Consider the following 20,086-nt stretch of genomic DNA (forward strand, 5'->3'; position numbering starts at 1 on the left):
TTCAGGTCCTCGCTGGGGACAGTGAAGGAGCAGGAGCTGCAGCCCAGGTTGGGGATGCCACAGCTCCGGTGGGCTCCAGGTGGGTGCAGCGAGCTCGAGCTGCCAAGAACAACCCCTGGCTTAGAGCAGAGCACGGGAAATGCCCCAAGGCCACCTGCAACTGCTCCTCTCAGAGGGCAGAGCTGCTCTTGCCACCCAGAAACAAAGGATGACAATCAAACCTTTATTTGTATCACACCCCCCACAACTTGTTTTTGTGAGTACAGGGCTCCAGCACCAAGCTGCCTTTCAGCTCAGGGAAGGACAATTTCCAGGGCATAAGGATCCAAGCACAGCCATGTAATAAAAGCTGTTTGAGGAAAAAGAAAAATCAGCATGAAGAGGATCCAAGGCAGCACAGCCATGTAATAAAAGCTGTTTGAGGAAAAAGAAAAATCAGCATGAATCCACACAAGTCCATATGCATGCATACCATCCACATGCCCAGTTCTGGATGAGCTACAGAGCACCAGGCAGAGCTCAGCAGCAGAACCAGTGACATGAGAGAGGATTGTGCCAGCATTTCCTGGATATAATGCAATACACCCACACCTGAGCAGCATTAAATCCAGGTGCTTCCTGGTTCACACTTTACTACCCCAAAGAAAGAGCCACAGCAGTGTGGTATGGCTGACCTCTAGAGATTTTTATATTTTATTTGCTTCAGAGGTCGATTTAGAGAGGAAATGTACCTTAAGTTCCCTTCCCCTGGGCCATACAACACACATAACACAAATTACCAGAAATAAAAAGACAATTGAGGGTCTTTTCTGCATTTCTTTTGTGCTTTAGTCAGTATTTCGAGGCTGATCATTTCTACTTTCAAGGCTCCAAATATTTTCTTCTCCCAGCCCCTGCTCAACCAGCACTACAGGTGGAATTCCTGCAGTGTCCTGTGCAGGGCCAGGAACTGGACTGGGTGTTCCCTGTGGGTCCCTTGCAGCTCAGGATATTCTGTGTCTGTGGGGAAGATTCCAGTTAGGAATACACACTTTGTGTTCCCGGAAAGCAGAATTGCTGTGGAGCTACTTTCTTTTGAGAGGAGTGACCAGGAGGGGAGTCCAGGAGAAAACTGACCACCAGACAAGGCCAAGATGTGAATTGCATCAAACTGAGCACACTGGGGGGAAAGGAGCAGAAAGGCACCAGCTTTGGGAAGAACCTCCTCAAAGTGAAGGTGACAGAGAGCTCCCAGGTCCCTCCTTTGCTCTGGCACACAGGGGGTGTCAGGTGGTTTGCTCTGGTTCCAGGAGACATTTCTGTTCTGAGACAACTGCACTTGATGGGTCTCACCTGTGCTGGCACAGCCCCAGGAGTCACACCTGTGCTTGGTTCATGGGTTTGTGTATCAGCTGGTCCCCCCTCTTCTGATCTGTTCACATTTCACACTGACAAATATTTCAGTGTTTCACTGACAGCAGCTACAACCCAGGAAAAGGTGACTGGAGGCTGGTTGTGGCGAGGCCAGCTCCCCAAGGGACAGAGTGGCAGCCAAACACTGATTAGGTGACAGTGACAAAGAGAGAAGCTGCATGAACAGGAAAAAATCAACCTTTCAGCAAGGAGAACAGATGAATTTTATAGCAGCACTGTTTTGGTTTGTTCCTAACACAGCAAGCTGAAAAAAAATCAAACCTGAAAGTATTTGGAGATGTGGTTAGCCATTCTCCTGCCCTACTCAGGGACAGCAAAGCTCATTCTCCCCAAATCACTCTTACAGCCAAGGCAAGACCATCCAGACTCCTCCACTTCAGCTGGGAAGCTCCATTTCTGGAAGGGAGCTCATGGTATCTTCCATTTGCCTGAAACACAGAGGCTTTCCTTCTCCAAATTTTTGCTTTTTAAAAGGACAGTTACCCAAACAGGCTTTCATATAAATGATAATTTTATTGTAAATAAAATGATACATTGGCCTGGCTTTGCACTGCAAGCCCCCGGTCGGTAAATAGAGACTACTGGGTCAAGGTCTTCTGCACAATCCAGGTTAAAGCCCTTTCTCCCTGCTTTGCATCATTTATGGTGATAACAAAATCCTTTTCTTCCTTTTTGAACTGCTCCTGGCACATCTGCCTTTTCCCTCCTGGTCAGTCTATGCTGGTAACTGGTGCCAATGGGAACTCTTTGGAGCAGCTTCCAATCCTTTGGAATATTATTCCAAATTAGGCAAAAAACCACCCCAAAAACCCCACCCAAATTGATGCAACCTAAGTGCCACAGAAGGGGCAAAGATGGGATTTTCTGGAGAAGCAGCAAATAACCTGGAATGCACAGAATCGTCACACCAAGACCAAAATGTCACTGCTTTGTTGCCTAACTGCCTCAGGGACAGCCACATTCCCCCAAGTTCCTCTCCAAATGGGAATCTTGGACTTTTTTCTGATTAGTTTTAAGCATTTCAGGACACTGGGACTCTGATAAGAAATTCTTTGTCAAACAGAATATTCTCTATTTCTGCAGCACCTTCCATCAGGGACCCCAATACCCAATATTCCCTGGAAGGAACAGCAGGAAATCCAACATGACATTTGGAACTGACACAATAGCTTATTGTCAGCCCGGCACTCCTCCTCCACTCTTCCCTAAATGAGTTTATTCCCAGTTTTTTTCCTAGTATGCCAGGATAAAGAGGCCAGATATAATTCAATTCTGAGGTATAATTACATTTCTGTCCACTTGAAGCTCTTTTGCTGCCAGGGCTGTTAAAAGCCCGTGGTTTCAATGTCAGCCCCAAGTTATTCATCAGAGCAGTGGACTCAGGAATCCAGATCTTCCTTTTCCATAATGAAGAGGGCAGTGAGGAAACAAAGAGGCATTTTGGCTTGGCTCTACTCATTATAAACCATCAGCAAATTCTCTGCAAAACCAGCTGCTTTTTTTCCTTTTTAAATTCATAAAGGCGTCAAATTTATTTCCCCACCTCCCCCCAACCCCGTAACAGTCGATATATATAAAAATCACCAAATATGATCTTTTACGATATAAATTAAAAAAAAAAAAACAAAAAAAAAAAATTTGATGAGGCATCACCGTTTACATGATGTAAAAAGAGCTAAAAAAGAGCGATATAAACTACATTCATAAAAGTGCATCTCCAAACATACAGGTAATGCTTTGGCTTGTTCCTGTGCCGAACGCGCCAGTCCGAGCTGGCCCCGTGTTCTCTGTCGCTGTACAGCGGGTGCTGCTGCTCCCATCCCGGGCTGGAATGCAGGGCTTGGCACAGAGGAGGCACATCCAGCCCAGGGAAGGGCTGCCAGCTCCGGGGACAGCTCTGAGCCATCAGTCCTGGCTGCTCCTGCTCTGCTCTGGAAGCGCCTCCCGTGATGCGCGTGAGGTAAAAGCCACGACAGCTCCTGAGGATTGAGTTGCTTTGACAGAAGTTCCGCCCTTTCCTCAAGCCCTGTTCTCTCCCAGATCACAGCATGTGGGACAGCAAGAGAAAAAAAAAAAAACCCATGGGAGAAGGTCTGGATTTGGTGAGGACAAGCCAAGGATAGAGGGAAACCCCCGCAGATGTCATCGTGCTCCTGATTCCTGCAGGTGATGGGCAGGGCATGAAGACTCCAATCTTTGGTATATTTAGGATGCAAGGCTTGAAGAGCTGGGCCCCCAGCTGTGCTGACCCTTTGCTTTTGTCATGCAGACTGCAGGGATGGTCCCACACTCCCAGCAGAGTGGTGGAAAAGCTGCCTAGCTCCGAGCAGGAGCGTCGCACCCTCGCCTCCCATCATGGCAACAGTGAAGTGCAGCCCAGAAGTCAGGCCAAGGGTCTGGACAATCTGGAGTCAAGTTCCTGGCTGGGAAAAGATCAGCTGAAGTGCTCTGACTGTAATTAAATAAATTATGGAACAAGGGCTTTCATAAAAGGGATCCCCTAAGTGCCCACAAGTGGGACAGTGCATCCTTGGAGCAGTGCAGGGAGCCTGGAAAGGAAACCAACACCAGTTTTTATTGGCTACACTTTGCTCTGGGTTTGGCACAGAAAAAACATTTCATATCGTTAAAGCTTTTCAGGACTTTTGGTTGGTTGGGGCTTTTAGGGTCCTTTTTTTCCCTCTTTTAATTCAACACAGTATTTTTCATGTGTTGAAGGAGCTTAGTGTCATTAAAACTTGCCTTATCCTGCTATTAGTATTCACTTAAAAACTTAATTTTACTGCATTATGAAGGAATTTTCAATTTTTTATGGGGGAGAAGAGTGGAGGTGTGTGGAACCTTAATATGGTTTCCAATACAAGAGCAGAACACCTTCAGTGTTGCCCTATAAAGCAATATTCTAGTTAATTAACATTTGCTTTTCTTAAGTTTCATTTCTCAGATATAATCACTCCATGAATCCCCAGCACTTAAAAACTGCTGGTCTTTCATGAGTGAAATAAAGATTATTAGTGCCCAAATCAGCACAGAGGACTTGAGGCCATCAGGACCTCAGTCCTCTGACTTGTGCAATCTCCCAAGTGCACAATCACTTGGGTATGCTTTGCTGGTACCTGCATGGGGATCTCCAGGTAATTTTAGATATTTGCTACCATTTTCAATGTTGTCTGAGGTTCCCTGTTTGACTTGACTCCTAGAAAAGCTTATTGAAGTTAGGCCATAACATTTTTATGGAACTCTTAAATGATCACTTGCACAGCTGTAATTCTAACAACACACAGCCAAGGGTTGAGCTTGATTCCAGCTTCCTGTGCACAAGTGTCCAGGTAATTCTCCCCTAGAAACCCTCAATTTTCCATTAGGCCATGTGCTCAAAGAAACTCTGAAGTAATTTCCTGGGCACCAGATGGACTATCTTTGGTTAAAAGGATGGTAAAAAGTTACCAGCCAAAGAGAGAGATGCAGGAGGAAGCTGAATTCCACTGAATTCCCTTCCAGAGGGGTTTTGTTTGGATCCAGCAGCCCCAGAGAGAGGAAGCAGGAGCACAGATTTGTTTGGTGTGACACAAACTAACTGACACTGTCCTAATGCTGGGACAGATCAAACCTGGCTCCAGATTTTCCAACATTAATGGGAGAGCCCTTCCCTCAGGCCCTGGAGTGATTGCATTCTGCTGAAACTTGTCTGATTATCCTGACACTTAGCTGGAAAGACCTCCCTCTCCCCCAGCCCCAAATCCACGGGTTCATTACAAAATAACACTATTCACATACTTTTGAATCAATATCTCCTGAACACCTTCAGATGCTGAATACTCAAGAAGAAAAATATACCACACTATAGTGAGCACATGCTCCACGACACATGGCTTTTTGCTGGATTCAGGTACTGGAGACACCTCTGGAGCCCCAGGAGGGGAAAACCAGGAACTCCCACAGGCAGAGCTGGTCTGGAGGCTGGTGCACGTTTGTTTTGGACAGAGTGGAGCTCCTCCAGCTCCCACTTGGGTTCAGGTTTCTCCTGTGTTCAATCAGTGATGACACTGCTCAGATTCCCCTCCTGTGCCTGCAGAAAGCAGGCAGCCAGCTGCAAGGTCACATCCAGGGACAAAAACGCAGCTCTGCTCGGACAGCTGCCGGCAGGACGAACATCAGTCCAGCAAACGAAGGAATCAGGCACGAGAGCAGACCCCAAGTTCCTTGGCAGAACTCCCCAAAGGACTGGGCCTAGCTGGGTTGGCATTTTGAAGATGCAGCACCACAACGGGCAGTTGCAACTAGACAAGACGGGGCAGGGAAAGCCCGGCAGGAGCTGCGAGCAAGGGAGGTAATTCAGTACTGGAGCTGTGCAAACTGGTGTCTGAGCAGCTCTTCAGCAGAGGGTCTGTGCCTGGCTTCCACAAAGATCTGCTTTAGGAAGTCCCGGCAATGTTCTGATATGTGGGAGGGGAGCTGGGGGTTGGTGGGCTGGGTGGCGATTTTGAAGATCGCTGCCATGGCTTCGTACTCTGCCCAGGGGGGCTTCTCTGTCAGCATCTCCACCACGGTGCAGCCCAGGCTCCTGGAAAGCAGACAGGAAAAAAAACAAATGAGAATAACTCAGTAATGCCCAGCGTTCAGGGAGAGCTCCCCAGCAGCCAAGGTGCAGCTCTGGGAGCAGCTCCTGGGGGAGTGTGTGTCCCCACGCAGAGCCAGAGCTGCCAACAGCTGCTTTTCCCGCTGCCAGGAAAGTGCCACATGTCCTGCTCCCCTTTGCTCAAATTCTCCTCTCAGGAAACATTTGTGTGATCAGGGGACACAAGAGGTGCCAGTGGGACATCCCTGAAGGCACCTTTGGACCTCGCTGGTACTCCAGGTGCTGCTGCTTCTGTTGTAACTCCAAGGCACTTGGAGAATCACACAGTCACAGCATGGGTTGGGTTGGAGGGACCTTCAAGACCATCCTGTTCCAACCCTCTGCCATGGGCAGGGACACCTTCCACTAGAACAAGCTGCTCAGAGGTTCAACTTGCTGAGCTGCAAGGTAGAAAACAGACTTTTAACACTCAAGGTTCAGTGAATCGGAGCTTGTTGAGCCCACAAAGCCATTTCAGCAAAATCCCTTTTCAGTCACAGCCTCAAAATGCCCACGTTGGGAAAAAAAATAACCTAATAATATCTCCACAAGAAACCAAGCATCAGTCAAAAAGTAATTGAAGTCGTAACAGTTCCAAAGTGGGAAGGCAGTAAGTTAAATCCCTGTGGGACAGACGCATCATTACCTTAAGGAAAAATTCCTTGTGAAGTTAATGGGGCTCTGCAGGCTACTTCAGGGCAAGGACGTGGTTCTGGGGACATGGCTGAGCCACCTTCCTGAGGCAATGTGACTCCAACACCTTCCCAGGGAAGATGGCTTCTGCAGCACTGCACTGATTGGGGTTTATTCAAAAAGGATTAATTGCTTCCTCCAGGCTTCAGATTAACTAAAAGCCATTAGTGAGTTTTTAATATCCAATCCTGTGGTTTTATCACTTCTTTACATTAAGAAGGCAAAACTGCCTCCTCTACCTTAAAACTAAACCTTCTTTTGAGGTGAAATGCAAGGAAAAGGCATGTTGAGAGGCAGATTTGCATCAACTGCCAAGACAAGGAGGAAAGGAATTAAATGTGGTGAATACGCAAGAACTGATTTGTCGACAAAGTTTAAAATCCAACGTGAAAATTTTACAGTTTTCCAGCCATTTCAGGCTTACTAGAAGAGAGTACAGAAAATGCAAACCATGTGTGCTGAAGTGCTGGGGGTTTGCTCAAAAGCAAGCAGGGATATATTATTGTTTAGACTGATTTATACCGTTTAAGCAGATCCGGTTTCTTTAAGATATTCAGCAAACAGCAGGAATGTTTTTCATGTCAAGTCACTCCAGCAATAACAAATAGCTCACATATTCTGCTATTTAGGAAAAAGAAAACTGGAGAGGGGCCTGCAGCAGTGGCACAGAGCCAGGTGGATGGATTTGTTACGTTTCTGAGCCTCTGGGCCATACACATCCACCCTGAGACCAGAGCTGCACTGGAAAATTCTGACCCCCCAAAATAATGATTGGGATTGTAGGAACTGGAGTCTGGCCAGTGGCAGTGACTCTTTGATGGGAATGGACCAATGTCAGCACCAAGAGGAAATCCACAACTGCACCAACCCAGGGGGAAGGGCACGTGCTCCACTCTCTCCCCAAGCATCCCAGCAGGGAGAGTCTGCAGGACTTAACTCTTTGTAGACAAGACACGTTCCAGCTGTGTTTCCACTTGCTGCTTGTCCAGGAAACAGGTCCTGCTTTACTGTGGAGGCACAACCAGACCTTTTGTCCCTGTCGTTTACTTTTATAATCTCATCTTTTTAAGGCCCCCAGAATTAACATTTTGGCACAGGACCATTTTGCTCTTTTGATAAAGGCTGCTCCTTGGCTATGCCAATAATAGCACAGCTACAGTTTCCATTCATGCAGATCACCTCTGATCTGACCTGGATCTTTTCTGTTATTCCAGGTTTGGGCATCTTTCCTTAAGGCTAGAATTCTATTAATTTCCAGTACATTTTAAGCATAACTCTCATTTTATATCTAAATGAATAGGCTTTCCCTAGACAACCTTCAGTTGCTCTTCTAAGGGATATCATAGAATCACAGAGTCTCCTGTTGGAAGGGACCCACAAGGATCATCATCCCAATTCCTGGCCCTGCACAGGACACCCCAAGAATTCTACCAAGTGCCTGAGAGCAAGGATGAAAACATTGCACCAGCCAGAAAGCAAGAAAGCAACTATCAATTTGAGCAAGGAATGAGTGGAAACTGTTCCTGAAAAACTAAAACTGGTCCTGAAAAACATTTTAAATGAGTTGTTGGGTGTTAACACTGCGAAGCACAGCCTGCGGAAGATCGTGTCTCGAATTCAAACCGGTGACTTCAACTTTCTTTAAATTTTTCATGCAGACCAGGTGTGAACCTGGATGTTCAGGTGGCAGAAGGTGTTATCTGTGCAGTGATCAGCACGTTTTAATAAAGAAGTGGCAGCAAGTGAGAGGCTCACCACACGTCTGCCTTCCTGCCGTAGCCTTCGCCGCTGATCACCTCGGGGCTCATCCAGTACGGGGTGCCCGTGACGGAGCGGATGCCTGTCCCCGACATGCAGATTGTCTGCAGCCTTTTGCTGGCCCCAAAGTCCCCAAGCTTCACGTTCCCAGCAGAGTCACGGAGAATATTGGCACCTGGACAGAAGCAAAAAACCAAGACAGCTGTTTTCATGAGATCCAGCTGTTGGATCTGCGGCCCACAGAACGATATCCAAGCCCAAATACCCGTGCTCATGGTATGGCTCTTTCCCCATTAAGCCTCAGGTGACCTGCTAAACATCATTTCTTTAATTCAGGTTGTAGACAAGCCAATTGCTAATGGCTGTAAATGGGAAAAACTTCAGGGAAAAACACAAGGAAGTGAAGGGGGGAGGGAAATGAGAGCTGAGTCAGCACCAGCATTGTTACAGTGCCTGTAAACAGCTCAACCAGCCTAGTAGGGCCCCCAGGCCAAGGGCTGAGAGAGAACAGAGCTGTGTAGAGAAGGATTTTATTGGGATGCTGCTTTGGTGAGTGCAAGCATTGCTTTCTGGTCAGCTGGGTAACAGATGTAGCTAATTAAACCACTTTGAACTCCTACAATAAACAAGTCAATTTCCACTTGGTCCTGAACACGAAGCACCAGGGAAAAAGCAAACTTTAGAGCTTAGCTTTTATGTGGACACAAACTGAGGCTGAGACACCAAAACCAATTCCTCCTCCAAAACCGCAATGAGATCAAGAACCCCACTGTTACCATTATGTGGTACATGCCCACATGAAACCCTTCTGCTCTCAAACTGAGGGCACTGGTGCTGGGAGAGCTGTCTCCCCTGGGCCTGCTCTCACCCTTGATGTCCCTGTGCACGATCATGTTGCTGTGCAGGTACGAGACGCCCTCGAGGATCTGCCGCGTGTATTTCCGCGTCACGTTCTCCGTCAGGGCCCCGTAGGCCTTCAGCTGGTCCTTCACTGACCCCTGCCAAAAAGCAAAGGGAAAGAATTGGCAAAGAGAGGTGACAAAGCACAAACCTTGCAGTGTCCATTCAACTCCCAAAAGCCCTGGGTGTTATACACCCAGCTGGCCCCGCAATGAGCTCTGGCCTCTGCTAGAACCTTTCTACGAGCATCTTGCCCTAAGAAGCCCTTTTCAAGAACAGCAAGGACAGGCTCCATGGCAAAAACAGCTTAAGGAGGTTCTGTCTACTGGTACAACTTGTTGTGAAGGCAAGCAATAAAACAGTTCAGCAGACTCATCTGGGCCAAAAGCCTCGCTTTTTGGAGAGCCAGTTTTAGCCTCGCTGGACCATGATTCTGGTAATTCAGTTACCAGGATTTACACGTTGGCCCAAGTCCTTTGAGGTACTTTGGTAGGACAAATTTAGACTGAAGAAAAGAATTGGTTTTAATGACTGTTACAGAGAATGTATTTCAAGTAGAAGACACTTAAGGAAAAAAACAAAGAGTTATCTGGGCATAAATAAAATGGAAGTGGTGGCATTACGAGAGTGAGAAGGCACAGCCCTAAGAGGGTCTGAGGTGGATGACACAGTCAGGGGGATCACAACAACTAATAAACCAGCTAACAAACCCAGCCAGCTCTCTTTCTGATCCCTGACTGTGCTGCTCTTACCCCTGGCATGTACTCCATGAAGATGGTCAAGGTCTTCTCTGCTCGATCCCTTAAGCAGCCATAATACTGCACAATACGGTCATGCTGGAGGTTCTTCAGCAGCTGAATTTCACACTCCAGAGCACTCACCTCCTATGGATGTTGAAGGAGAAAATAAGATTGCAGCCCCAGGAAATATATAATAAATATAAAAAAATAATAAATCTGTCATGTCACTGGCAGGATGAGATCACTACCACACTGAGAAGTGTAATCCATGACATCACTTCATCTGCTTCTTGGAAAAGCCAAACATTATCAGGGCTTCCTGTTCATTTTTACTGCATTATCTGCAGGTAAGTGTTGGTGTGGAAGCTTTGATAGAACACAGCCTGTACCATACATGGTTTTAGTACCAGAAAAACTGCTTCTTGCCTTGATTCTGCCATCTGCATGGCTTTATCCCGGGTGGCTGAAAGGATTCTCCACCCACAACACAGGTGTAACATCACTTCCCTCACTAAGCTCTGGGCAGGGAGTGTAATTATGAAGCAGCTCTGAATACAGTTACAGAACTGGAACTTCAACCCAGTGGAGAGCAAAACAACAGGTGCTGAGAGTTGTTAAGTTTCTGTCACCCAGTCCTGTTCTGATCACACTGATGATTTACTGGAATCAACCCCTACAAACAGCTTCCCCTCCTATTTACTTCAAAGAATCTGCAGCTCTGCACGTGAAACTGATCCTTTGCTTTGCTCTTGCCACAGAAAACAGGGGATCACAGGGCAAAGGCAAAGAATTATCCAACAATTTCAGATGGAATCACAAATGTCTGCTGCTCAGAAAAAGTATCAGGTTCTTGCTGAATCTGGGACTGAACAGGAGGAACATCAAAGGTGCTGAAGCATGAGGATTTACAGAAAAAGGAACAATGTTTTCTTCCCAAATTAGTCCCATTTTTACCTTTCCAGCCCTGCCATGGGAAGGTATCAGGTTCAGCTCTCTCACTCTGGGAGAGGATGCAGAACCTTAGAGCAAGAACCTGGATGTTGTAGGCACACATGGAACCAGTGGAAGCTGCTTAATCAGACCAAATAATAGTGTAAGGTTTAGAGTTTCAGTGCCTTCAAGAGATATTTCAGCCTGTTCTTCCTTGGCTCAGAGTTACTGTCTGATTTACAACACAGACATAGCAGAACTTCCCAGTTTAGGACACATCTTGGCTCCAATATCCCGTTTAAAATCAGAATAATTAAATCTTCATGGATCAGTTATTCTAGCTCAAAGTGAATTTGTTCAGTATTGGGAAAGTGGTACACTGTTAAAACACTAGCAAAGAACCCAAAAGCCATTCCAGCTGCATCCCCTCTGCAGGAAGTTGAGTGCTGTCCCCTAATTTCAATGTGCCCATCCCATCTCCACTGTCTCCAGTGTTGTCACATCACTGTTCTTGATTAATTTACACCCCACAGCTCCATTTATTTTTAAGGACACGGAGAATTCAAAAGTGAAAACTGGTAATTAATGCACTTGATATAAACCCAGGGTTTATATCAAGTGCATTAATGCACTTGATATATGGTGTACCATATATCAAGTACTTGATAATGCACTTTATATGGTGTACCATATAAACCCAGAAGTGGGTTTTGCATGTGCAAGCAGCTTTTTTTTGTTCAAAAAAGAAAAAAAAAACCAACCCCAACTCTCGCTGGATTTAGTTTCATTCACATCCATGTCTAACCAGGAACACAGGGCAGTCTAGTACTCCACAAGTAACCTGGCAAAAACCCAAAAAGCTGAGAAAGGAGAGCCAAGAATGAAGCCAGAAAACGGATTTTAGTTTCAAGCTGAAGTTACTAACACATAAAAGTAATTTTTAAATGACTCCTATTCTTCTCCACGTGACTCGAAACCTTCGTACGAACTAAATAAGATGCCAGCTTCCAAGGACAGACAGAGAGAGACATTGTACAGGACCTCAGAGTGTTTCAGAAGCTGAGATGAGAATCACCTTGCTTGTTTCAGGGCTCTCTGGATCAAACTGGACCTGCTTGGCTGCGAGCTCTCTGCCCGTGTCCACGTCGTAGCACAAATACACGCGGCCGAAGGCGCCCTGGCCCAGCAGCTTCCCTCGGCGCCAGTTGATCGGAGCACTCGGAGCTAAAAGACAACAGCAAGCATTTCTCTGCTCATGACACTGCTGGAAAACAAAGGTGGGCTTTGCAAGGACCAATCTTCATCATAGAGGGACTGAAGCAGGTGTTCTGTAGTTGAATAAACATGAGGTGCTCTCCCAGAGTAAGGCGTCAGCGGCAGAGCTCTGAGCAGAATCCAGCCATCCAATCTCAAGGATCTGCTGACTGATGTCCCATTAAAATGACACCACAAAACTGTGTTTTACAGACCAGTTGTCCAATGGGGTTGGTGAAATTTCATTCCACCAGCAGGTGGATTCTACAAAATCATTACTTTAAGAGATGATGCAGCAACTAAAGAGCAGCTTCCAACCCTTGATCTGTAACTGTCACAAGCATCAGATGAAGAAGAGATGGATTAGCCTTGCTAAATCAATCCCAGCCAGCTGGGAATGACTTTGCTTCTGGGACAACTTGAAGGACATTATTCTGAGTTTCTTTGCCAAGCCAGTTTGGGGTTAACCTCTGTGGGAAGGATTTTACTGCAAGGCTCTCTAACCATAAAGATTAGAAGTCATAAAAACCTACTAGACATTGATAAAAGTAGGGACTGTGTTAGCACAGTGTGGGTATCTTTTTCACCTGCTGAACAGTTAAGACTTAATAAAAATACCCATGAGACCCAGGTAAAGCAGCATCTCCAACACCCCAGCAGGAATTCCATCTTCAGGGAATTGGGAACCCTCACATTCATAAGCAGCAGTCTCCTGACCCAGAGATTAATACCTGAGCCCAGTTTTTCAGACTGCCCTTAATCCCAAAGCATATTACTCAAAGACCAGTGCTTTAGCTCCAGCTTTGAAAGCAACACTATCAAACTCCTGCAGTTCAATGCATCCAATCATGCTGGCTCTAACAAGCAACTCTAAAAACAAAGACAAGAACCAGCCATCTGAACAGTGTGAAAATACAGAAGAGCTGAGAGATTTGCTCTGACATGTCTAATTTAATCAGATTTACTGCCAGTCAGTATTTTAGTGTGTTCCTTACTCTGCTACAAGCTTACTCTTCATTTTGATCCTTAAATTACTGTATGGGATATCTAAAGTTCATCAATAATGACTTATGTTCCACTTATTTTTTATTTTTGTAATAGAATGCTATCCAACAAAACAACTCAAGGATGCCATTAATAGAGAAGTAAATCCTTCTTCTAAGGAGCAAGTGAAATACATACAGCTCTCAACTTACAGAATAACTATAACCCAAAAGCCTGACTGAAAATGTTAACATAGCAAGAAAATAAACAAGCTTGTCTGCCTGTTTCAAGAACCCTGTAGATCATCTAGCTCAAGCAAATTTTTACTTCTTAGCTGAATTTGCAACGCTCTCTAAAGGAAAGACCAGCCCCCAGAAGAAATCTGAGTAGAAAAACACTTGTCTTGTGCGTGTGACAAACAAGTCTCAAAGCACAGCCAGGGAACGACTTGTTAAAGCCAGGTTCTGGGTTTGGAGCTCTCCTCGGGGCCCTCCCTGCCCCCCAGCCCAGGTGGCATTCCCCAGGAGCCCGGGCAGCCTACACTTGGTGGCAATGTTCCTCTCCTGCACTCCCAGCGCGTTCTCGCTGTCGGCGCTGCGCAGGCGGCCCCGGGGGTCCAGGTACTGCAGGGCCAGGCCCAGGTTCTCCCCGTTGGTGCTCAAGGAACGGCTGGAAGGCACCAGGGTGAAGAGATTCCCTTGGTGACGTCGTATCCGGGGAAACGTCCTCCGCCCTGGGGAGAAGGAAGGTCTTTAATGGGAGGTGATGGCTGGGGGTTGAGCAGCGGGGAGAAGGGAGAGAAATCCCATGTTCTGCTCCGTTCCCATGGAGCAGAATCTGCTGCCAAACAGATGAGATGCAAAAATATAACAGCTCAGGGCTGGTGCTGCCTGAGTTCAGTACAGCTCTGGATCATTCCCAAAGCAGAAGGCAGAGAACACTTTGTAATGCCCTCAGTGCTGTAAGATCTAAACTTACCTTCCAAAGGAAAAATCTGGTTTACGGGCTCTGAGCACAAGCTCTGAGTTTTGTTAACAACTACATACAAAATGACTTTCTAGATTACGTGCCTGGACTTGCAAATAAAAACCATAAACAAAGATTATGCCAACTTGCACCTCATGAAATTTTGAGAGATTATTTTGCATAAAGCCATCTGATTGAGCAGAGATGTAATTCTTTAAGTCCCTGCTATATTTAAAACATCCAGAAGCAAGACTGCAATGCAAATTAGCAAAGTGTAACGAATCTCTGTGGAAGGAAAGTGCTTATATAGGGCCAAGCCTAACAACTACATCCACAACACCCTACTCAGCCTGGACAACACCAGAAAGGACAAAGTAAACAAGAATTACAAAGTAAACAAAGAATTACAAACAACAACCATTGGTTTTCATGAAAATGTGGCATGGTGCACAGCAGCATGAACTTCAGCATTAATTGCAATGACCAGGGCACTTCCAGGCTCTCCAGAAAGGAGTCACCCTCGTGCAGAGGTTGCCATTGCCTCACCTTTTTTCCCCAGGCTGGAAGGGGAGGTGTGAGAGCCACTCACCGTCGTTGTAGTCCTTGTGCTGCATGGAGACGTTGTAGCGCCGAGGGTAGGTGCCGCCCTTGCCCGCCTTGTCGTAGATCTGATTCTCACGGTCTGGCAGGAGAAGCAAAGACAAAAGTGAGGCTCCTTCAAAAAACTTACTTCTAATGACAGAATTTTCCTGTAACAGCAGGTTTTTAGGAAGAGGCAATAAATAACTTCATAGCTTTTCCATCATTGTGTCCCCACTCCTTCTATTTATACAATCCCAGCAAGCAAGGAGGGAGACCAGCCAAGAGCAGAAAGTGTCTGGATGAAATAACCTTTGTACCAAACATACCTGAGAACTCCTGTCTATTATCAGGAAAGCTTTGTGCCCTTGACATCCGTGACTTCCGAAAAGAAGGACTAATGGAGAAAGAAGGCGAGAGTAAGCTTTGCTGTTGTTTGGGGTATTTTTTTGTTGTTTTATTTTCTAAATGAACAAGTAGAGTCTTGTCTAAAAGAGATTAAAATACCCTGCAGCCAGATGTTCTCAGAGGGGCGGCTCCACACAGGCTTCTTGCTTCAGAACTTTGTATTTATAACTTAAAGCTACTGAAGAACTTTGTATTTATAACTTAAAGCTACTGAAGAACTTTGTATTTATAACTTAAAGCTACTGAAGACCAGTTCTGGTCTGTGGTTGTGCTAGAAAATAACACAGCCTTAAGACATAGTTAATGCTCTTTAGGAAATACAGTGGCACATAAGTAGGAAGTAAGTTGTTTCCCAACAAGAAAATGTATGAGATAGAAAACAGGATTTTATGCGAGTACAACTGGCATTTCCACCTGAGCATGCACGTTCTCACCAGTTTGTACACTTGTACCTGGCTGCTCACCTGTCCAAGGACTGGCAGCTTCCTGACACTGAGTTTTCAGCACTGCTTAGAGGGTCCAGCATCTGCAACACAGAAGAAACCACACAGCAACATGAGTGCAGTCCAGGGCCCAGGAGAGGCTGTGATAGAGGAGCAGAGCCCATGACTGCTTGCCTGCAGGATGTCCAGCTGAAGACGGGAGTCTAAGCCTATTTAAATGTATAATGTTTTCCTTTATCTCCCACAGAAATTAGGTTCATATAAAATCTGAGACACTGCTTTAGTTGTTGAAGGACTCTGCTGTGAAAAATGCAAGTTTTAGCAGCCTTGTGCTGTGTTTGGATCCCAGCTGGCTCCAGGAACAGTCTCTGCTGGTGCTGCTGCCTCCACCTGCAAGTCGCCCTTTGGCCTCACTTCCCACTTTTTTGAATGGAGAGCAGAGTATCAAAAGCAAGAGGGTCACACAAACCTGGTAATAGGAAACCTTGTCACATGTGTGACAGCACCAAAACTGCTCAGTCAGAGGTGGAGGGGCAATGCCCAGAACAGGGAACTGCTTCTGGCAGCCCAGCAAAGGCTTTGAACTTACACAGCCACAATCTGAAGCTGTTTAAACGCACAAAGCAGCACTTTTATAAACCCAGAATGGTTTGGGTTGGAAAGGGTCATCCAATTCCACTTCCTGCCATGGGCACGGACACCTTCCACTAGATCACGTTGCTCTAAGGTTGCCCTCGGACACTTCAACTTTCCGAACAACGTGCGCCTCACCACTTAAAACTGCTGATGCACCCACAGCCAGTGAATATTTGGGAATAGAGGAAAAGAGGGCCCAGATGGTGGCAGAAGGCCTTGGCAGGGCTGTACTCACGCACTGCTCGCTGGTCTCGGGGATGAACTCGCCCTCGCTGTGGATGCTGGTGTAGGAGCCCTGGCGCGCGATGCGCTGCTGCCGCTCGGGGACGTAGCCGGGCGGGGGAGAGCTGCGGCCCGTGTTCTGGGAGCCTGGGACAGGGACACGCGCTGCTGCTGGTGACACTGCTGCTGGTGACCCTGCTGCAGCACACAGCCCCCCCCACCGCACCGCACCAACCTCCATCCCCTCTCACATTCACGTTTTTTGAAAAAATCCTCCATCCCCTGTCACATTCACGTTTTTTGAAAAAATCCTCCATCCCCTGTCACATTCACGTTTTTTGAAAAAATCCTCCATCCCCTGTCACATTCACGTTTTTTGAAAAAATCCTCCATCCCCTGTCACATTCACGTTTCTTAAAAAAATCCCTTCGCCCGGGATCTTTCGCCTGGGAAGGTGAGAAGGCTCAGAATAAAATGAAAACAAGAATTGTCTCATTTGCTTCTCCTGTGTTTTGGTCCTTTGGAATGTGTTTGGAGATTGTTTACCCACAGGTGACTGTTTCATTGGTTTCTGGTATGAGTGTTTTCACTCACTGGCCAGTCAGGGTCAAGCTGTGTCAGACTCTGGAGAGAGTCACGAGTTTTCATTATTATCTTTTTAGCTTTCTGTAAGTATCCTTTCTGTATTCTTTAGTATAGTTTAATTTAGTATTCTTTAATATATTATATAGTATCATAAAATAATAAATGAGCCTTCTAAGAACATGGAGTCAGATTCATCATTCCTTCCTTTGTCTGGGGGCAACACAAATACAATAATCCCTCACAGGAACTCCAGAGTGAACCCTACAGCCTGCACAGACATGGGACCAGGGAAATCAAACTGTCTGATGTGCACCTGTACTGATGTCTTAGATGCTACGTGATTATTGCTGAAGCTCTTGACAAAGCAGCCACCTATTTCTAACCTCTTCTGCACAACCTTCTGATAATTCTGAAAATTCTGATAATTCTGATAATTCTAGTTTAATCATCTGTTAGTGGCATCCTTTTACGAGTTTCTCTTGTGCTATCTACTCAGAGAAACTTCATTCTTAGGGTTTATTTTTTCCTTGCAGATCTCAAAGAAGAAAGTTTAGAGAGAGGAAGAAAAAAAACCCCCTTTTTGCAGTGACCTATCCACCTGCAGCTGCCACCAATTCCCACTGTGAGCTCCAAGAACTGCTGTGGTCCAGGCCAATCTGCTCCAGGTCACACATGAAGCCAGAGGCAGCAGGTGGAGATCAGCTCTCAAGCTGTGCCCCTTACAACACTGTCATTAATTAACTGTGTGTACTCAGGTGCTAGGAAAGATGGGTAAAGATCAGCAAATATTCTCCCAAGGAAAATATTTTCTATAGAAGTTGTAATAAAGAGTGAAGGCAAAGAGCAGGGAGAAGCGGACTGAAAAGCAGAGCACACACCTTTCAGGGGGCTGCAGAAGGAAAATGAACAATGCTGGCATGGCTTAGAGTGCAAGAGGGGGGTGCACTACATGACAAAAAGGGATTAATAAAATCATAGGATCACTAAGGTAGCAGAAGACCTCCAAGATCACGAAGCCAAGGCTGTCAAGTCCACAATCTCTTGCTCAGAGCTACCAGCTGGTGTCCCAGGCAGCTCCCAGGGCTCAGGAGCCCTCTGGAGCCGTTTGGAGGGTGGGATAAACCCGGGAGTGCTGGGCTGCCCCAGCCCTGGGAGCACTTTCACTCCTTCCGACAGATGCCGCGGCCAGAGCGAGCCCAGGGCCGCTGGCACCGGCCCAGCTCCGCTGTGGAAAGGCCCCATCCCTGGGCAGGAAAAGGAAGTCGGCACTAAATCCATGTATATCAAAGGAAGTGAGTGGAGAAAACACAAGCCCTGCCAGAATGCTTAGTAACTTTTTTTTTTTTTTTTTTCCTTTTAAATAAAAGTTATCTTTACTTCCAAAGCTCTGAAATGGTGACAGCAGGCTCGGGCTGTTTGGAGCTCAGGAACCACACAGGTCCCTCTACTGCTTGCAAAAAGCTTTAGTTGAACACTGCTATGGACTTTAACTGCATGACATGGCACGAGTTGGAGAGTCTCTGTGCCTGAAACACCAGCAAACAGGGCACATTCCTCCTCCAAACCAAAGACAGGAAAAGAGAAGGAAGAAGAAATTGATGCAAGACCGAGCTATTGCCAAATTAGCAGCAGGCCTCTGACACAACTGGAACTCTTCATAGTCTGGTACCATGACACGCTCAGAAAATAAAACCAAAGTTTCCTTGACTGATGAATGACAAGCTATTCACATAGCACCCATAAGCTGGGATAAGAGGAAAGAGTGTGTAACTGGGATACAGAAAGGGCCCCTTATCACTCTACAGTTTAGCCATGACAGACACTTGCTACACTCTGCTGGCTTTGGCACCATTATCTGGATACCTCAGAACGTCAGTAAAGAAAAATATGTACTTAGATATATTTTAAATGAAACAATTTTGACATTCAGTTTGTCTGTTATAGAAAAAATGTGGTGTTCAGACATGCATGGATACCACTTCTCAGAACCAAGGAATGTTGCTCCTTTTATGCATATTAACTTCAAACTAGGAAGGACAGTAAAAGTCTTTTTGTCCCCGTTTCAGTCACGTACTTCACAAGCTTTCAGTACTTTTGTTTGTTTGCTGCTTCATAAAAGCAAATTGCACAGAAGGGGATCAGCAAACTCTCCACAGGATACAAGCAGGTTTGTTAGACAAGTCCCACACTGAGAACTACTGCTCTAGTTCACAAGTCCTTCCCTCTGAGCTCTCTCTCACAGTTACCTCTGCTCAGAACAGTGTGGATCCAGCTCTGGTTTGGACCCCCCAGTATGGAGACTGTTGTGGTTTAAGCTGATTTATTCTTTGATACTTTGCACTGCAAATACTGATCTAAAATCGTATAATAATTCTGCCTCAAGTTCACAGAGTTAATGAAACTGAAACACTCCTTTGCTACAGTGAAGAACTTGCAAACAAAACAACTCTGACACTCCCAGCTCCTGGTACTGCCCTGTGTGACTTGCATCACTTGTCCTCAGGCATTAGCTCTGCCAAGCCCCAAAATAGCTGCTGTAACAAACAGAGTCATCCTCTGCTTCTGTTTCCAGCAAAATTTACCTTCTCTCCTTTCTGAAGCAGAAATATGCAGGGAGCATTTCAGGCTCTGGCCTTCACACTCTCACCTTCCTCCTGCACCTTCACTGCTCACTGAGCTTCACACCAAGGAGTCAAATCCTAAACCACAGACTTTTCTGGGCCCATAAATCCTTGAAGGTGTTTTACATGTTTTAGTTTTTCATATAAAGGTTAACAGCTTTGAGAATCGTTCAAGAACAGATTTGAATTGTGCTGCACGGTTAGAGCAGCTTGTAACACAGAAATTGGGAGAAATCAGGCAAATCTGCCAGAGATGGAAGTCATAAAAACTACAGAAGTCTTACATGAACTTTTCCCACAAACAGCAGTTCACTGGGCTAACAGAAACCCAAAGAA

General features: G+C 46.0%; 1 protein-coding gene across 2 annotated transcripts in view; it reads right to left on the minus strand.

Annotated features, from left to right (window-relative positions):
* Positions 1 to 1,909: 1,909 nt before the first annotated feature.
* Positions 1,910 to 20,086, minus strand: part of MAP3K3 (mitogen-activated protein kinase kinase kinase 3) — a 36,152-nt gene continuing 17,975 nt past the window's right edge. Inside the window, exons 8-18 of one of the 2 annotated variants that reach the window (XR_005954245.1) lie at positions 16,558 to 16,691; positions 15,708 to 15,769; positions 15,165 to 15,232; positions 14,846 to 14,938; positions 13,832 to 14,023; positions 12,128 to 12,276; positions 10,135 to 10,266; positions 9,351 to 9,480; positions 8,480 to 8,657; positions 5,191 to 5,977; positions 1,910 to 3,962 (exon numbers count right to left, since the gene is read on the minus strand). Coding sequence is in view for 1 of the 2 variants with exons in the window: in XM_041426287.1 (XP_041282221.1) it covers positions 5,749 to 5,977; positions 8,480 to 8,657; positions 9,351 to 9,480; positions 10,135 to 10,266; positions 12,128 to 12,276; positions 13,832 to 14,023; positions 14,846 to 14,938; positions 15,165 to 15,232; positions 15,708 to 15,769; positions 16,558 to 16,691 (1,367 nt within the window). In the remaining variant the exon portion in view is untranslated. Of the gene's footprint in view, positions 5,978 to 8,479; positions 8,658 to 9,350; positions 9,481 to 10,134; positions 10,267 to 12,127; positions 12,277 to 13,831; positions 14,024 to 14,845; positions 14,939 to 15,164; positions 15,233 to 15,707; positions 15,770 to 16,557; positions 16,692 to 20,086 lie in introns of both variants that reach the window. The other variant, XM_041426287.1, reaches the window with a different exon arrangement.

The sequence above is a fragment of the Onychostruthus taczanowskii genome, unplaced genomic scaffold, assembly GCF_017590055.1.
Source record: "Onychostruthus taczanowskii isolate IOZ18803 unplaced genomic scaffold, ASM1759005v1 scaffold91, whole genome shotgun sequence".
Classification (NCBI taxonomy): Eukaryota; Metazoa; Chordata; class Aves; order Passeriformes; family Passeridae; genus Onychostruthus; species Onychostruthus taczanowskii.